Consider the following 19,851-nt stretch of genomic DNA (forward strand, 5'->3'; position numbering starts at 1 on the left):
GTGTACACACTAAACTATGATGTCAAGATTTGTGGCATGCATGAATAGGAGTGTGTTTTGTAAAAAAAATGTTTGTTTGTTGTTTAACACCGCACTCAGCAATATTCCAGTTATATGACGGCGGTCTGTAAATAATCGATTCTGAACCAGACAATCCACTGATTGACATCATGAGCATTGATCTACACAATTGGGATACGATGACATTCATCTACCAAGTCAGCGAGCCTGACCACCTGATCCCGTTAGTCGCCTCTTATGGCAAGTATGGTTTGCTGAGGACCTATTCTACCCCGGATCTTCATGGGTTTGTAAAAAATGTAAATTGATTGTGTTGATGAAACATATATGCAATAATTGGCATAATATTGTCTCCAGGACTCCCTCGAGGAAGAGTTGTCTGCCCTGAAGAAGGCGTTCGAGGAGACGAAGGAAGCATGTGTGTCATACAAGAAGGACCGAGAGTCCATGAGGGAACAGTTACAGACAGAACAGGAACAGAAGAAACAGGTTGACTCCTCAGGCACTCTACTTGTCTGTAGCATACAGTTAGGCAAATAGCTAGTGGTACCTCACTTGTCTGTAGCATAGAGTTAGGCAAATAGCTAGTGGCACTTTACTTGTTTGTGGCATACAGTTAGGCAAATAGCTAGTGGTACCTCCTTGTCTGTAGCATACAGTAAGGCAAATAGCAAGTAGTACCTCACTTATATGTAGCATACAGTTAGGCAAATAGCTAGTGGTACCTCACTTGTCTGTAGCATACAGTTAGGCAAATAGCTAGTGGTACCTCACTTGTCTGTAGCATACAGTTAGGCAAATAGCTAGTGGTACCTCCTTGTCTGTAGCATACAGTTAGGCAAATAGCTAGTGGTACCTCACTTGTCTGTAGCATAGAGTTAGGCAAATAGCTAGTGGTACCTCCTTGTCTGTAGCATACAGTTAGGCAAATAGCTAGTGGTACCTCACTTGTCTGTAGCATACAGTTAGGCAAATAGCTAGTGGTACCTCACTTGTCTGTAGCATACAGTTAGGCAAATAGCTAGTGGTACCTCACTTGTCTGTAGCATACAGTTAGGCAAATAGCTAGTGGTACCTCCTTGTCTGTAGCATACAGTTAGGCAAATAGCTAGTGGTAAACCACTTGTCTGTAGCATAGAGTTAGGCAAATAGCTAGTGGTAAACCACTTGTCTGTAGCATAGAGTTAGGCAAATAGCTAGTGGTAAACCACTTGTCTGTAGCATAGATTTAGGCAAATAGCTAGTGGTACACCACTTGTCTGTAGCATAGAGTTAGGCAAATAGCTAGTGGTAAACCACTTGTCTGTAGCATAGATTTAGGCAAATAGCTAGTGGTACACCACTTGTCTGTAGCATAGAGTTAGGCAAATAGCTAGTGGTACCTCCTTGTCTGTAGCATACAGTTAGGCAAGTAGCTAGTGGTACACCACTTGTCTGTAGCATAGAGTTAGGCAAATAGCTGGTAATGCTCTACTTGTCTGTAGCATACAGTTAGGCAAATAGCTAGTGGTAAACCACTTGTCTGTAGCATAGCTTTAGGCAAATGGCTGGTGACCTCGACTAGCATATAGTTAGGCAAATAGCTTGTACTTTACTTGTTTGTGGCATACAGTTAGGCAAATAGCTGGTGGTACTTTACCTGCCTACAGCATACAGTTAGGCAAATGGCTAGTCATACTTTTCTTGCCTGTAAAACATTTGAGTTGTGACAAGGAACCCCATCCTCATTACCGATGCGCACTGTTGCAGGAGGTGTCAAGTCTGGAGGAAGCCAAGCAGATCCTCATCAACCAGAAGCTGGAGATTCAGGGCAAACTGGATTCCTTCGAGGAGCTGCTTGCACAGGTTGGTTGTAAGGAATGTATTGGCTTAGCACAACAACCTGTACCATAATGCTCCCATTGTAGGTCCTAAAGTAATATAGGACTGATGTGATCAGCATACAGACATCACTGTGTCATCTTTGTAAGAAGTGTCATGTAAGACTGTGTTAAATGTTTCTCCTCTCTCCTCAGACGAAGAATGAAACTGAGAATGTGAAGTCCGAATCCACCAATATTCAGCAAATGCTGAGAGAGGAAAACTCAAGTCTTCAGACAAAACTGGTTTGTGGCACACTTTCTGTTCATTGAATTCAGCTGATTACCAGGGGATATAAGAAAACTGAAAACAGTAAAAATGTGCAGAATGGCACAAAAGAGTTGTAGCCTGAGAGTCAATCTCATTAGATCAGATCTTAGTTCTCGCTATCGCTAAACAAAGATCTGAGGACATCCCATTACGGGTCATGTCAGAACGACCTTTCATCCAACCAATCAGAGCGTCGCTTAACACATCATGAAAGTGACAGTCGGAATGAGTTTTTTCTAATCATGCAACCACGATATATTTAACACGGGGTATTCCGAACGACAGTTATGGATTTTATGATTATATCCATACAATCTAGGACATCTATAAGCCATTCCAGAATGTTCTTCATATCAGTTTTAAAGTTTTAAGACGAGAATACGTCAAAATATGTTTTGAAACTAGTGTCGTAAAGCTCCAGAAAGCTGCCATCTGATTGGCCAATGTCGATATCTTGTCAGTCATTTCATTGGTCAGTCAAAATTCGCGAAAGGTCGAAAGGCGAAAATTAAGATCTGATTTTAATGAGATTGCCTGAGAGTTTAAGATAATATTTTCCAAAAGTAGAAATAAAATGGTGTCAACGAGTGAGTGAGTGAGTATGGTTTTACGCAGATTTTAGCAATATTCCAAGAAATATCACGGCAGGGGACACCAGAAATGGGCTTCACACATTGTACCCATTTTGGAAATCGAACCCGGGTTTCTGCATGACGACCCGACCACCCCAAAATGCTTTCAAGTTTTGTTGATTCATCAAGGCAACTGTATGTACTTTCCCTGATTCAAGTGTCACATTGTTGGATTAAACAAATTAATGAATGACTTAACACAACCAATAATGAATATCAACAGACACTAACTAACCATACCTGTGTCATAGGCTACTGAGCAACAAGGACGAGAGACGTTGCAGAAGCAGAAGGATGAGGATGAGGCTCGGTATGAGATGCAGCTGTCTGTGCTCAACGAAAACTTGACCACTGTCCGGTCAGACCTGACGGTCAACCAGCAGAATGTGGAGGACCTCACCAGGATCAACGACGAGCTGAGGGGGGAGAAGCTAGGTTCGTGGCATCCTTAGAACAAATTATACCGGGGTTAACAAATAGTCTAGGAATTTAAAGTATCTTATACCAGTGGTTAGCGAATAGTCTAGGAATTTAGAATGACATATAGTTAATGAATAGTCTAGGAATTTAGAATAACTAATAGCGGGTGTTTTACAAAAAATCTAGGAATTTACATAACTTATACCAGGAATTAACAATTAGTCTAGGAAGTTAAAATAACTTATACCAGGAGTTAACAATTAGTCCAGGAATTTAGAATAAGTTATCGTTAATTAATAGTCTAGGAATTTAGAATAAATAGGCCAGACAATTCTCACTTCTTTATAATCAGTTTTGTTTTGAAGTACTTGCAGAACATGTCAAACACTACAGAACATCTTCAAAGCCTTGAACAATTCTAGAGAACTGAAATTCATATTTTAGTCCATTGTGGTGTGGGAGCCATGTGTCAGATCTAGATGCTGACAGAATTTAGATTTAAAGAAAGTTAACTTCTACGATCATAATGCATGTGCACTCACCAACAGCTTTTCAATAGCATGATATTGTGACTCAATCGGTCATATAATTTCTTATGAAAGTACTACTGATAGATCATTTAAGTTGAATGATGTCAGATTATTTTTGATTTCATATATAGGCATTAGCAATATGTCAGAGAGATCCTTCTTCTGTGTGATCCTGTAACGCTCCCTGAACATATCCATAGATTCTTTTGTCATCCTATATGTTGTGTATCAACACTTATCGTTGTGTTAACACTTATTGAGTGTATTGTTTTGGAGACGCTCCCCATATTGCTATGAAGTCTGCTGAGATATTGCAGATGTCGCAAGACTTGTTCCCCGAATAAATCAGTTGTAAAGTGCCCCCCGGCCAAGTTCGTCATGCCCTCAACTCCGGGATAGTTTCCTGTCAAGTTATTTATTAATTTAGCGGTGGAACATAACACTATGTGTCAAGGCCACCTTTAGTTTTGCAAGTCAGCCAGTATCTGTCTCACGTGCATGTTAGAAATGACAGACTCACGTTACATTACCTTTCTGTTTCAGAACTGGAAGCCAAACTGGAAAACAATAATGAAGAAAGAAGGATGCTTGTTGACAGGTCAGTTTTTATTTTGCATGCATTGCCTGTGGTGTGGTGTGGTGTCCAAGCTATCTATGTACAGTCCTCCCTGTATAATGCCACCCTTTGTCTAGCGGGATATATGGCATTATAACCAGGTGGCGTTATAACCAGGGAGGTGAAAACAGGCTTACTGATAGGATATATCAGTCAGGGTGGCCTCTTTGGGATGTGGATTTTCAATTCCTACTGCAGGACCCGGTTTTTCGCGTGCGTGGGCAAAGTCACTGAAGCGCGTGTAAAAGGACTTTGAGTGAGTGAGTGAGTATGGTTTTACGCCGCTTTTAGCAATATTCCAGCAATATCACGGCGGGAGACACCAGAAATGGGCTTCACACATTGTACCCATGTCGGGAATCGAACCCGGGTCTTCGGCGTGACGAGCGAACTCTTTAACCACTAGGCTACCCGACCGCCCCAAAAGGACTTTGATATGTGGAAGATTAAATAAGAACCAAAACCCATCCGTTCAATCCAAGCTGTTTAGTCAAACAGGACTTCATCGAGTACATTGCCGACCCTGAAGTACTGTAGAATTGTGCTAATGCATGCACAGAATCTGAATGAGGACAGCATGGAATGAGCTTCACACAGTATGATTCTACCCAGGTGTACTGCTTGAGTGAGTGAGTGAGTATTGTTTTACGCTGCTTTTTGCAATATTCCAGCAATATCACAGCGGGGGACACCACAAATGATCTTCACACATTTAACCCATGTGGGGAATCAAACCTGGCATAAATATTATGAATATGATTATGCTCTGTGTTTGCAGGTGCTTGACCAGTGAGAAGGAGTGCGAGAAGTTGAGGGAGAAAGTGACGGAAACGCGACGGAAGTTAGATGATACCCAGGCTGCCCTGCATGAACTAGGCCGAGAGAACCAGTCACTCCAGGTACAGTGAGTCAGTCAGTCAGTTGGGTTTAATGCCATTAGTAGTAGTATACCAGTTGTATCATGGCGTAACAGTTTGATGTGAGAGGGAGGCCTGAAGTGATGCAGGTCTCAAATGTTTACCTCTTTCGTGAAAGCCATGAGCTTGGGTATGGTGCCGGCAGTCCTGGAAACAATATTGGGGGACCCAGGATTTGAACCCACAATCATAGGTTTCTGGTGTGCCTAAGGGACACGACTCTGAATTGCGACGCCTTAGATTATTGGGCCGCCCGTGCCCCCTCTACAGGTGCAGACTACGACTGTTCTGTTTGAGCTTGCTGACAGCCATGTAGTTAAAGGGGTGGGGGGGTTAGCCTAGTGGTTAAAGGGGCGGGTAAAGGGTTAAAGGCTAGTAGAACCAGTCCCTACAGGCACAGACTACGACTATTCTGTTTGAGCTTGCTGACAGCCATGTAGTTAAAGGGGTGGGGGGGTTAGCCTAGTGGTTAAAGGGGCGGGTAAAGGGTTAAAGGCTAGTAGAACCAGTCCCTACAGGCACAGACTACGACTATTCTGTTTGAGCTTGCTGACAGCCATGTAGTTCAAGGGTTGAGGGGTAGCATAGTGGTTAAGGGACGGGTAGTCTGAACTGGGCAGAGAGAACCAGTCCCTACAGGTACAGACTACGACTATTCTGTTTGAGCTTGCTGACAGCCATGGTATCACACAGGTGTGTTGACAGACACAGTACTGCATTTTGGTGACGGGAATCAAAGTCTGCCTAGCTGTGTGTCCCAAATTGTGGCCCTGCTGTTGCCCAGAAGCTCATGCTTGTCGTAAGAGCTGACAAAAATGGGTATCTTGTGGTCAAGCTCCTGGACTTGTCTGACTGCGTGTCATCTCAGCCTGATTGTGTGGATCATTGCTCATGCTTCTAGCCACCAGTTATCCTTGTCCTGGTTTGATAAGGTACAAGCTCTCATGATATTGCTGCAATACTTACTGACGGCAGCATTAAACATCTCTCCCTCCGCTCAGCTCTGCTCTGCTCTGCTCTGCTCTGCTCTTCTCCATTCAAATTGCTACATCTACCCACTCAAAAACCAACTTCCTCCCTCACGCCACCGAACTAATGAATGAATCAATCATGTAGTCACATCTATTTCCACATTGGCTTTCTGTCACAAATTCTGTGAATGGAAACTGTGCCTTGTTTCAGATCGTGAGCACAAAGGTACAGAACAGGAAGTGGGCGGATGACAGCCAGGTGATGGAGTGCATGGGGTGTAACAAGGCCTTCTCCATGACTGTGCGCAAGGTATGTAGCTCACCACGACACTAACGCTCATAGTATCTGTACTGTACGTGGGAAATTCACAAAACTAGGTATGTAAAGGCAAGTGTACTCTGAAAATAATTGAGTGAGTTTGGTTTTATGCCGCTCATAACAATATTCCAGCAATAGCACGGCAGGGGACACCAGAAATGAGCTTCACACATTGTGCCCATTTGGGGAATCCAACCCAGGTCTTCAGCGTGACGAGCGAAGGCTTTAACCACTAGGCTACCCCACCGCCCTACTGAAAATAACATTAGACCACTTACCACTGAAAAGTATCCACATCACATTCCCTAAAGCAGTCTGTGCCAAAAGTTTTTGAGACTACGAGCCAAGTTTGGCTCTTTGCATTATTTTGAGTTTAGTGTTACAATGTTTTATTGGGGCGGTCGGGTAGCCTAGTGGTTAAAGCGTTTACTCGTCATGCCAAAGACCCGGGTTCGATTCCCGACATGGGTACAATGTGTGAAGCCCATTTCTGGTGTCCCCCAGTGTGATATTGCTGGAATATTGCTAAAAGCGGCGTTAAACCAAACTCACTCACTCACTCACTCACTCACTCACTCACTCACTCACTCACTCACTCACTCACTCACTCACTCACTCACTCACTCACTCACTCACTCACTCACTCACTCACTCACTCACTCACTCACTCACTCACTCACTCACTCACTCACTCACTCACTCACTCACTCACTCACTCACTCACTCACTCACTCACTCACTCACTCACTCACTCACTCACTCACTCACTCACTCACTCACTCACTCACTCACTCACTCACTCACTCACTCACTCACTCACTCACTCACTCACTCACTCACTCACTCACTCACTCACTCACTCACTCACTCACTCACTCACTCACTCACTCACTCACTCACTCACTCACTCACTCACTCACTCACTCACTCACTCACTCACTCACTCACTCACTCACTCACTCACTCACTCACTCACTCACTCACTCACTCACTCACTCACTCACTCACTCACTCACTCACTCACTCACTCACTCACTCACTCACTCACTCACTCACTCTAATGTTTTATTACCTGAGCTTACTAGACCTAACAGAAGATTGCTGTTCTTGGGCTTCGGACTATCGGCTTCAGTTGCAGACGTAAGTGCCTGACATATTTGCAATTACAGGATCAGTGTGCATTCAAACTGCATTCTCCCCCCCCCCCCCCCCCTGGAGGTACAAGATGTTTAAGGATTGATAGTGTCGTGTCATGACCATATTCAGTTTTATTTACCTTAATTCTGGAGGATGTTTTTGCAAAATTTTGTAATCCCCTTTTGATTACTGTGAATAGAAAATACATATAATTGACATGTAGTTCTTAACAATATGGATTGTTTGATAGCCGTTTCTTAGTAGTTGCTGGATGACAAGGTAGACACAGTTGATGGATGACAACCTCCTAGCATACTTTCAGGGCAATGTTTCAGTAAAGATCCTTGTTACATTAATGTTGTCAGTCAAGACTGTCTTGATTGACATTGTTATAAGGACCTATACCGAAATGTCGCTGTTATAGTATATTAAAGAAGTTGTTATCCATAAATTGTGTCTACATTAACAATATGTATGATATGTTTAGAAAATCTATTAATAAGGTGAACCTTTTTGCAATCAACAAAGTTGTACATTAATTTTTTTCAATAAAAGCCTAAATTCACGTAAAATCATTCATTTGAAAAAATACCCGCTCTATTATAAACTCTATAATTGTAATTTCCCCAAAGTCATGTTTCACAACAATAATTTCCCCATTCTAGCACCACTGTAGGAACTGTGGCAACATCTACTGCAATGAATGCTCCCAGAGGACGGCCACTGTGGCAGCCTCCAAGAAGCCGGTGAGAGTCTGTGAAACCTGCTACAATGAAGTGGTGAACAAGAGGTGACGCGGCAGCCACTGACATCCTCTCAAAGAATCCTCAGGCGTGATCATGTGTTGCAGCCACCGAACAACCAGTAATATTCATATGATTCTGGTTGACATGATACCAAATATATTCCTAAATTGGAAAGGAATGTCACTGACAAGTATTGTTTTTTGAAGACTTAATATAGTGTTTTTGCTAGGGCTGGGATGATACACCAACTATGCAAACTGAAACGTATCACGATACTTGCATGTGCTCTTTTCTGCGTGAGCCCTGGTTTTCATAGACAGGATGGCCAAATTCCTGGCACACTATCAATCTTACAGTTGGCAGTGTCAAGTATGGCGCAGTGGATGAAAATATTTACGTTTTCACTACTCAATTTCACTAGTAATTAGTGTTTGGTGTAACATTTAATAAGAATACTTTAAGGTAAAAATCAATACTTTTTCCTTTGTGTGCGATTGTCATCGATACTTGTATCGAGAATTAAAATATCGCGATCCACCGATGCATTGGTGTATCGTTCCACTACTAGTTTTTGCAGGACGAGTGAAGTCAGTATTGTTGATGAAGATTGTGTATTAAGAGTCCATTGCACTGCTATTAGGGCTGGGACGAGTCCAAATTTACTACCCGGGTACCCACCCTCCAATTACCCAACCCTACCCGGGTGCCCACTGTAGGTCTCAAGAGATACTAAATATCTGTTTGGAATTTTTTTACCACAGCACTTGCAAAATGTATTTAGATACATGTATTAAACAATCTGGTCATGCATACACTGAAGATGACTTAAGTTACACATAGTTGTACATGTATCTTTATTCAACCATATGAAAAGTCAGAAGGTATGGGTGCATAGTCAGAAAGAAATGCGAATATTAGTGACTTGTAGTGTAACCATAGAGTTCTAGATAATTTTTGTCATTAAACAATATATCACGTGACTAACCACGGGTCCGGGTAGGCCTGTGGGTACCCGGGTCCTACTCAGTACCCACCCGATCCGGGTACCCGAGTTACCCGTCTCAGCCCTAACTGCTATGTCACTTGCAGGTAGTGGAGGTTGTTGAACATGTAGTTGAATCTACAGACTTGAGATGTGTGAAGATGATGTGACCGAACTCCTGTTCTAAGTTATTTTTTAATATCTAACTGGGCCATAATGAATTAATAACGTGATAATTATGATGGGCAACTTTCAACTAACATATGATAATTTGTCACAACAAACTGCCTCTTTTTGAAACTTCTAAGCAGGGGTAAGAATCTTCCGCGGATCCGGGAATTTCTACAATTTAGTGACCACAAATTTGTTAAAATCTGATGGCTTCCTTCATAAACAGCCCAATTTATGGACCACGCTCCATTGCTAATAAGTTTCAGCTGAAAAGGAAAATATCCATTCTCATTCCTGTATGAGATTTCTTTTCCCTAGAATGATTCTTTCAAGAAAATTAAAAACAAAATGTCTCAGACCTGCAAACTATGTCTAAAAGAACAATGGCTTAAGATTTAGGAATTAAATCATTGTGGCATTAGTCTCTTTCTTGAACACAACCATCGTCACTGTTGCAGTCTTTGACCAAGATTTGCTGATTAATACTGTATTCTACGTAATAAGCGCCCAGGGCACTCTCAAAATTAGAAATAGGGGGCTCTTATTAGAATATTATTTTGGTTAAAAAACAGAGTTGAAAGATTGTAAATTTCGTGGTTTATACTGACAGCCTGAAATGTTAATGTACGACAGATATATTTTTCCAGTATGTAATTGTCCACAATTAAGGGTTCATATAAACACGCAAGTGAGTATTATTCATGAATAAATAAGTCTTGTGTACATTGATCAATCAGAAGGGGTGCTAATTGGGATTGTTCCCTAGCCAATATATTAGCAAATATAGCCATGGGCGCTAATTAGAGCGGGGAGCTTATTACGTCGACTACGGTAAGTCCTGATGAAGAAACTATCAGTCTGTAAGTCACTTTCAGAAAGCCCCTACCATGCTGTTATGAGTTGAGGTTAGATAGTAAATGTTTATCCCATGTAGGTTAGGAAATGAAGGATGTCGTTCTGAAATAGCCAAGCAAAGGGAACCATTCCAGAAGTTACTGTCTTGAATTCCAATTCTGTTGGAAGTCCTGTTATCCCTGGCTGCTACATTCCTCAGTATTCTGCTCTTAAATGTAACTATCCTGACCTGCATGAATCCCAAGTACTCATGTGAGGGTCGATCTTACGACAGAACATCAAAAAATGGCTGCTACAACTCTCATACGACACACCTACAACTCTCATACGACACACCTACAACTCTCATACGACACAGCTACAACTCTCATACGATACACCTACAACTCTCATGTGACACAGCTACAACTCTCATTCTACACAGCTACAACTCTCATAGGACACACCTACAACTCTCATAGGACACACCTACAACTCTCATACGACACACCTACAACTCTCATAGGACACACCTACAACTCTCATAGGACACACCTACAACTCTCATACGACAAACCTACAACTCTCATAGGACACACCTACAACTCTCATACGACACAGCTACAACTCTCATACGACACACCTACAACTCTCATACGACACACCTACAACTCTCATACGACACACCTACAACTCTCATAGGACACACCTACAACTCTCATATGACACACCTACAACTCTCATACGACACACCTACAACTCTCATGTGACACAGCTACAACTCTCATTCTACACAGTTACAACTCTCATAGGACACACCTACAACTCTCATAGGACACACCTACAACTCTCATACGACACAGCTACAACTCTCATACGACACACCTACAACTCTCATAGGACACACCTACAACTCTCATACGACACACCTACAACTCTCATACGACACAGCTACAACTCACAAACGACACACCTACAACTCTCATACGACACACCTACAACTCTCATACGACACAGCTACAACTCTCATTCTACACAGCTACAACTCTCATACGACACACCTACAACTCTCATTCTACACAGCTACAACTCTCATACGACACAGCTACAACTCTCATACGACACAGCTACAACTCTCATACGACACACCTACAACTCTCATTCTACACAGACCCATTAATGTGGCATCAGATTGTCATCCTACTTGTCTCACTTCAAACCCAGGAACCATTTTCTTCAGGAGCCATGACAGCTATTAGTAATTATTATTTGAAACTGTAAAATTACTTGTTCAAGAATTGAAGTCACAAATTTGCATTTGGGCTTATGTGTTGAAAATAGGCATGAAAAATAAGTGACACATTGAATGCCGTCCCTGAAGCAGCTATGTGTTCCTCGTCTACAGTTGTGTTCCGACTGTTTCCATTCCTTACATTCCGTTATGAATGTTAACCCAATAGCTTGTAAAGATTGTGTTGTATAACCTGCATATCTTAAACTGCATATCATATACACCCAACTGGATGCTTTATCGTCCTCGAGTATCTTGTGTGTTATAATGCATTTCTGTATTGATATGTGCCATGGACACATTTGCCACCTCAGCTTTGATTTTGAAGTAACATCTTCTTACTCTCTCCTATCACTAACTTTGCCCAGAATTTCAAATTCACTGTCTGGTACGAGTGAGTCCTTGATAATATTATGTTCAGTTAAATCAGGATACTGCAATAAGCATGGTAAGTGATTTTTTTCCTTAAAAAGTTGTTTCCACAAGTATTTAAGCAGGGAAACAGCCCTTATGCCACAAGGCATCCCTAGTAATTTGAATTGATGATGTCAGGTCATTTCGCACCGAGTTATTTGGGCTCAATATGAAGCTTTGGTGGAGAATCAGTCAAGGATATTTATCATGATAGAATGGCAATATAGCATCCTGGATTATCGAGGATGATGCTTGACAGGTATATAATACCCTGGATTATCAAGGATGATGCTTGGCAGGTATATAACACCCTGGATTATCAAGGATGATGCTTGACAGGTATATAACACCCTGGATTATCAAGGATGATGCTTGACAGGTATATAACACCCTGGATTATCAAGGATGATGCTTGACAGGTATGTAACACCCTGGATTATCAAGGATGATGTTTGACAGGTATAAATCCGGTGCAGTGAAAATCAGTTTTGTTTTGACCTGCTTGTCCAGGAACCCAGTCTAGGCACCTACTGTTGGGGATGGCTACAAAATACAAGGGGACAAAACTTAGTACCGATGATTCGGTAATCAAGACAAATTCTCTGAGAATGATACCATCCCAATGATACTGTGATCATATGTTGAATTATTTGCTCTTGCAAAACAGTGAATTGAAGTAATATCTTGTTAATCTTGATACTGATTTGTCTTCAAATGTATTATATCCTATGATGTATTGAGTGAGTTAAAATTTTACATCCCATCTATGATGTACTGAATTATTTTGAATTTTGTGTTCCTGGAAATGAATCGGTATATGAATATATGAGTGGATGGCTTACATGTATAGATAGATGAATTGTGGTGGACGATAAATCTTAAGTAACTGATCCAAGAAGTTGTACGAAGTAGGTTTCCAGATACATGTACGCTTAAAGTCCATGTTATCCCTGTGTAGCTTATAGTACATACACTTAGTTCATCATAATCATGTACCGTATTCGATGTAATGAGCACCCAGGGCGCTCTCAAAATAAGAAAAAGGTGGCTCTTATTAGGCCTGAACTGTTTATATACGACAGATATATTTTTCCTGAATTTAATTGCCCATAATTAAGGGTGTATATAACACATGCATGCGTATTATACACGAATAGATAAGTCTTGTGTACATTGATCAATAGAAAAGGGTGCTAATTGGGATTGTTCACTTGCCAATATATTAGAAAATATCGCCGTGGGCGCTTATTAGAGCGGGGCGCTTATTACGTCAAATACGGTAATTGTTTATCCAAATATATTTTCATGAACTTGAGTTAATCATTAATTCTTATTCCTAATTTAGATTTAGATTTATTCATGATCGGATTGTCCATTGCTCTTGGTTGTAACATTGTGTTGTCTTCCATACCATCAAAAAGTACATAGTACATACACAGTTGTTTTACTCCATGGACAAAGCAGTTGGCTGTCTTTGACATGGTTTCAGTTTGGTTGTTGACTTGTTAGAAGCTGCAACAAGGCCGTCATTGATGAGTAGTATTCTCAGACAGAAAGGCCGATTGTTTTAAATATCAGTTAGTGATGCGAGAGATTTTTTTTCTGGGTGCTTGTCAAATATGACACAGCTCTAAGACACACAAGGCTTTGTTTGAAGAGTGAAAGCCATAGTATGAGGTTGCAGTTTCTTGACAACTTTGATTGCATATATGTTCCAAATCAGTGGAGCATCTAACAAATGAGAAGTCTAGAGATATCTGAGATTGTTTTAATGGGACTGCGGGCACTGGAAACCAAGTTTTGCTCAGGCCTGGTGCTATTGGGATTATTTCAGGAAGCTCTGTGTTAGAGCTGTAAGACTGTTTGAAATATCCTGTTAGGTTTTCTTTTGTTAATGGCATACTTAGTGGATGGTTATTTAGTTTTGAAAGAATGACAAGTCCATATGTCTTTTAAAATAAGAAGTTTGTTCATTTCATTTCAATAATACACCATTTTAGTGTAGCATCTGAGGCTGTTTTTTATCTTTATTGATAACAAATCATGTAGACAGTGTGGTTGGAAGCCTTCCCTGTTTTGACTAGTCCATAGATTTGGGTATAGGAAAGGTGCTTTGAAAAACTTGCCATGTGATTTTAGTACAATTAACAGTTTACAATAGCAAGCCAGTCCCCTCTGAATCAACAGAGTTAGTCAACATAATTTGCTGAGTTAGCATTCTTGCAGGTGTACCGACCAGGCTAGGTATGTCTCGAAGGGTACTTGACTCTCCCAACTGTATGGCAGTCATAGCATAGATCCAGTGTTTTGTTCATGCAATCTCCATTTTTTGTCACCTTTTACAAGGTTCCTGTTATTTATGCATTCTTGGGACTATATACAATTTCTATGCAGAGTTTTCTAACTATAGTGCATGGTGGTAGACTATGAACATTTGCTTTCAACATATAGCAGGTGTTCGGTGTTGCTGGGCCATACCGATGGGATTCATGTCTTGCTATGAGTCTAGAATTGTATCAATATTTTATAAAATTGACAATGTTGTGTTCGTTTTAAGAAATACTAACTTCAATCCCCTGCTTTTCAATATTGTTTATGATTTTTATTTTTTTAAATGATGTCCTGCAGTTTTAGGTTAATAATGGAAATTTTTCATTAACTTTATTTCTGTCAACCTGGTTCTGGTTCAAACGTAATTCAAAATAGGGTAAGTAGGTTTTTCTTTCTTTTAAAAAAAATAAAAAGCATCATCTGTTGTTGGAGACCTATTTTAGAGTTTGGTTGATATTTTCATCACATATTTTTACCCCTGAAAAAACCCATTAGGGTTGGCAACATGAATAAGGGTTAAGGGTAGTTGGGTAATTTGGACCACATCACTTTGTTTGGTCCTATGTTGGTGTACAGGCGCTGGTTACTGCTTTGTTTTGCTGAAATAATATTAGCCAAGGCCATCCTTAATTGAAGCACTTTGTTTGTATGATTGTGAGATTATTGGAGTTGAGAATCATGAGTTTATGCAATTAAAACACTCCAAACATGTGTCTTGCCAAGACTAGTACCAATCTACAGTGGAACTCTTTTGTTGATTGCATGTTTGTGTCAGCACCAAGGGAACTGGTTGTGAAGACTGTAGTGCAGGTTAACTCTATATGTAGTGCTGCCCTAGTGTAGGTGAACACTTTGTGTAGTGCTGCTGGTGTATCTAGTGTAAGTGAACACTGTTTTAGTGCTGCTCTGGTTAAATGAACTTTGTTTGTAGTGCTAGTTTAGTGTAAGTGAACACTGTTTTTTGCTGCTCTGGTTAAATAAACACTGTGTGTAGTGCAAGTTTAGGGTAAGTGAACACTGTTTTTGTGCTGCTCTGGTTATATGAAGACTTTGTGTGTAGGGCACATATTTTTATCTATCCAATTTGGACCTTTTCATGTATGGAAATGTGAACACTTTTGATAACCTGTAACACAGAATGGCATGTCTTGTATTCTAGGCACATAGGTCAGTGTTTTTTTTCTGCAGTTAGTGAAGCATTATATTTGCTGATACCGGCAATACCAAAAAGGATTATGTTTGTTCATCAAGTTCTAGAACTGACGTCTATGATGAATATGATCCCCAACACCGTAAAATCTACAATAGGAACTGACCATTTGATATTCTGTGTGTGTGTGTGTGTGTGTGTGTGTGTGTGTGTGTAGAACTGACGTCTATGATGAATACGATCCCCAACACCGTAAAATCTACAATAGGAACTGACCATTTGATATTCTGTGTGTGTGTGTGTCTGTGTAGTGTGTGTGTGTGTGTGTGTGTTATAAAAAAATTTACATTGTCCCAGGCAGACAAATATGTAGAACAGATATTGTCTGCGACATAAAAGAAATTATTGCTAAATACTGTTTCAATATAGATCTATTTTGACTCATAGTGAAACATGTTTAGTCAAGAACACCTCATAGATCTCGTTTTGCACCTGAAGAAAGGGCGAGTCTCCATACCAATTCCTAGGCCCCTACCCCCCAGAATATCAAATGGTCGGTCCCTTAATGACACCCCATCTATAAGTCTATAAGACTGACTATGTATGATGAAAGTAATGACAGGTTACATAAACATGATAAGGAAATGATAGGACATGAAGCCAACTCTCCATATGCAGATTCAACTTGAACTTGAACGCAGTCAGACATATTCACGACCATCTGTAAGAAACCAGTGATTGATAGCTAGAAGAACTGTTCAAACCACCAGGGCACTTCACACAAGGAGCCAGGTCATACATTGTGACCACCAAATCCTCTTGTAGTTGGCTTTCAGCACCATACCCGTGCCCGTGGGTTTCACCGAAGTGGTAAACGTCCGAGACCTGCATCACTTTGGGCTTTCCTCCCACATTAAGCTGACACGCCGTGATATAACTGGAATAATGTTAAAAGCGGCGTTAAACCCAACTCACTCACTCACTCACTCTTGTAGTTGGCTCTTGCCACAAGCAGGACTCCTTGAGAAGTAAACTTGGCTACTGAAAACCTTGTGGCTATACTTCAGTGAGAGTTGACTGAACTGTTGCCTTCATTCCAAAAGTCTACTCTCGGAATAATATTTAATGGTTAAATGTTATATTGATTGTCAGTCACATGTCATGCCAATATTACAAATCAATATATGTACCGTATGTATATATCAGCTTTCCTTTGAACGGAACTAAAGTATCTACATTTGATTATATGCTTAATCATTGTGTAGCGTCTCTACACTTAATGCTTGCTTGGATCTGAATTTTGTCGTTCATTGGATTATGACGATTTATGATTGGTGTTTGCTGTTAGTCCAACCCAGTTGTCCCATATGTAATCAAAATCTAATGACTGAAATGCATGAGTGATCCCAGCAGTTTCACTGAAAACATTACATGTATATTATTCTTTCTCCACACAACTATGTCCTTTATTTCAGAAGGTTTGATAGCCACACTGGTCAAATGTTGCCATGGAAACACAGAGGCATCTTGTAAACAAAGTGTCCTGTAAACACAGATGGGTTCAAGATGCACAGAACTGCATTTGTATAATGAGGGCTTGGCCCATACTAGGAACAGTGCCAATGTGTTTGACAGGTAGTTTGCCACACAGAGCATGTCCGCCATATTAAACAGCTGGCAGACACAGGCTTGATTCTGGTGCCGGTGACAGTGCCGGTGCCGGTGCCGCTTTCACCCCTGCAAGAAATTGGACAGTGCCACTCATTCATATTGATTGTGGTCACAGTGCAGGTCTCTTCTGGTTACCAGTTGTATCTGTAATCATGTTGTGTGCACAACATTCGTTATGCCCAAACAATCTGCATGTTGACGTCCACTTACTACCTTATCACTTCCTTATGATTGCATCTTCTGGGTTGGCGGAAGTCTTGTGGCCAAGCTGTTGGTCAAGATGCAAAAGACCTAGTACCAGTATCACATCCTTATGATTGCATCATCTGGGTTGGTGGAAGTCTTGTGGCCAAGCTGTTGGTCAAGATGCCAAAGACCTAGTACCCGTATCACATCCTTATGATTGCATCATCTGGGTTTGTGGTAGTCTTGTGGCCACGGCATTGGTCAAGATGCCGAAGACCTAGTACTAGTATCACATCCTTATGATTGCATCATCTTGGTTGGTGGTAGTCTTGTGGCTAAGGCGTTGTTCAAGATGCCAAAGACCTAGTACCAGTATCACATCCTTATGATTGCATCATCTGGGTTGGTGGTAGTCTTGTGGCTAAGGCATTGTTCAAGATGCCGAAGACCTAGTACCAGTATCACATCCTTATGATTGCATCATCTGGGTTGGTGGTAGTCTTGAGGCCAAGGCATTGGTCAAGATGCCAAAGACCTAGTACCAGTATCACATCCTTATGATTGCATCATCTGGGTTGGGGGTAGTCTTGTAGCCAAGGCGTTGTTCAAGATGCCAAAGACCTAGTACCAGTATCACATCCTTATGATTGCATCATCTGGGTTGGTGGTAGTCTTGTGGCTAAGGCGTTGTTCAAGATGCCAAAGACCTAGTACCAGTATCACATCCTTATGATTGCATCATCTGGGTTGGTGGAAGTCTTGTGACCAAGCTGTTGGTCAAGATGCCAAAGACCTAGTACCCGTATTACATCCTTATGATTGCATCATCTGGGTTGGTGGCAGTCTTGTGGCGAAGGCGTTGTTCAAGATGCCAAAGACCTAGTACCAGTATCACATCCTTATGATTGCATCATCTGGGTTGGTGGTAGTCTTGTGGCTAAGGCTTTGTTCAAGATGCAAAAGACCTAGTACCAGTATCACATCCTTATGATTGCATCATCTGGGTTGGTGGAAGTCTTGTGGCCAAGCTGTTGGTCAAGATGCCAAAGACCTAGTACCCGTATTACATCCTTATGATTGCATCATCTGGGTTGGTGGCAGTCTTGTGGCGAAGGCGTTGTTCAAGATGCCGAAGACCTAGTACCAGTATCACATCCTTATGATTGCATCATCAGGGTTGGTGGTAGTCTTGTGGCGAAGGCGTTGTTCAAGATGCCGAAGACCTAGTACCAGTATCACATCCTTATGATTGCATCATCTGGGTTGGTGGTAGTCTTGTGGCTAAGTGCGTAAAACAACACTCACTCACCATGACAGCCCAATTGATGTGCATCATGTACTCCAGCTTGGTAAAACATGCTTTTGATGGGATCTGTCTGATTGCTCAAATTTTGACTTGAGCTGCATAAAATATTCCTGGATCATGGAAGGACGAGTGTGGTAATCAGTCTGCCTTAATAAAGGACAGCTCGCAATGACCTTGGTATTAAAAAACCTTTCATGTCCTTCTGTAGTCTGTAGTATCATGCCCGCTATTCATTTTATGTAAACATGTGATTGTATCATGTTGGTATGTTCTTAGACCTTATCAATATTCTTGGTACCTGCTAGATATTTAACACCACATATCTTGGGGGAGGGAAGGGGAGAGCAGGGGTGCACATCCCGCCTTTTCGGAAATTAAGTCACTTGATCAGGTACTAAAAATAAACGTATAAAAACACTGACTGACTCATTTAAAGTCATTTTTGGATGTATAATATCTTTAAAAAAAACATCCAATTTTTTTCATATTGCTATAGTCAATCTGTCATGGCATGATAGATTGACTATGGTAATTACTAACATGAAGGAATTGGGTGTTCTTTGACTTCTTTTGAGTAGTAATTTTCATCAAATAATGAGGTTTCAGAATGCATATTGCCAAAAACTACACCCCTACTTTTCCAAAAAGCTATATCAATGCTTGTTTTATGATAGTAACAGATGCTCTTACTTATGATGCGCTTTGGATTAGGATTAGGTTTGTGCTTGAACTAAAGTCAACTGATTTTTAGCAATATCTATGCTGCAATATTGATAACAGCAGCAAGAAGTCCACCCCAATGAGTTGAAGATGAATCAGGAGCTGGCACTTACAATGAACAGTATGTGGCTACTGTATTGCTTATTAGTATTAGTATTGCTATAGTTACTCTTCACTCTTGTATTCATTGGTCGGTGAAATGACTTATACAAAGAGAAAGGTGCTGTTCGTAATCATGTAATCAGATATGAATTATTTTATGAATTTATTATTACTGGGTGATGTGATATACACTATTTACTGTTGTAAGACCGATTCAGTGAATTCTTGATTATGCATTAGGAAATTATTCCTTA

General features: G+C 40.9%; 1 protein-coding gene across 6 annotated transcripts in view; it reads left to right on the top strand.

Annotated features, from left to right (window-relative positions):
* The window catches only part of LOC124135472 (early endosome antigen 1-like), a 60,076-nt gene extending 46,842 nt beyond the window's left edge, over positions 1–13,234 (top strand). For 5 of the 6 annotated variants that reach the window (XM_048388410.1, XM_048388411.1, XM_048388412.1 and 2 more), the window contains 8 exons: positions 379–510; positions 1,771–1,866; positions 2,037–2,126; positions 3,035–3,218; positions 4,277–4,331; positions 5,128–5,248; positions 6,449–6,547; positions 8,359–13,234. In XM_048388410.1, the coding sequence (XP_048244367.1) occupies positions 379–510; positions 1,771–1,866; positions 2,037–2,126; positions 3,035–3,218; positions 4,277–4,331; positions 5,128–5,248; positions 6,449–6,547; positions 8,359–8,487 (906 nt within the window). In that variant the 3' untranslated portion in view covers positions 8,488–13,234. The remainder of the gene's footprint in view (positions 1–378; positions 511–1,770; positions 1,867–2,036; positions 2,127–3,034; positions 3,219–4,276; positions 4,332–5,127; positions 5,249–6,448; positions 6,548–8,358) is intronic. The other variant, XR_007219210.1, reaches the window with a different exon arrangement.
* The last annotated feature ends 6,617 nt before the right edge of the window (positions 13,235–19,851 follow it).

This window comes from Haliotis rufescens, unplaced genomic scaffold, assembly GCF_023055435.1.
Source record: "Haliotis rufescens isolate VD_foot unplaced genomic scaffold, xgHalRufe1.0.p SCAF_70, whole genome shotgun sequence".
Lineage (NCBI taxonomy): Eukaryota > Metazoa > Mollusca > Gastropoda > Lepetellida > Haliotidae > Haliotis > Haliotis rufescens.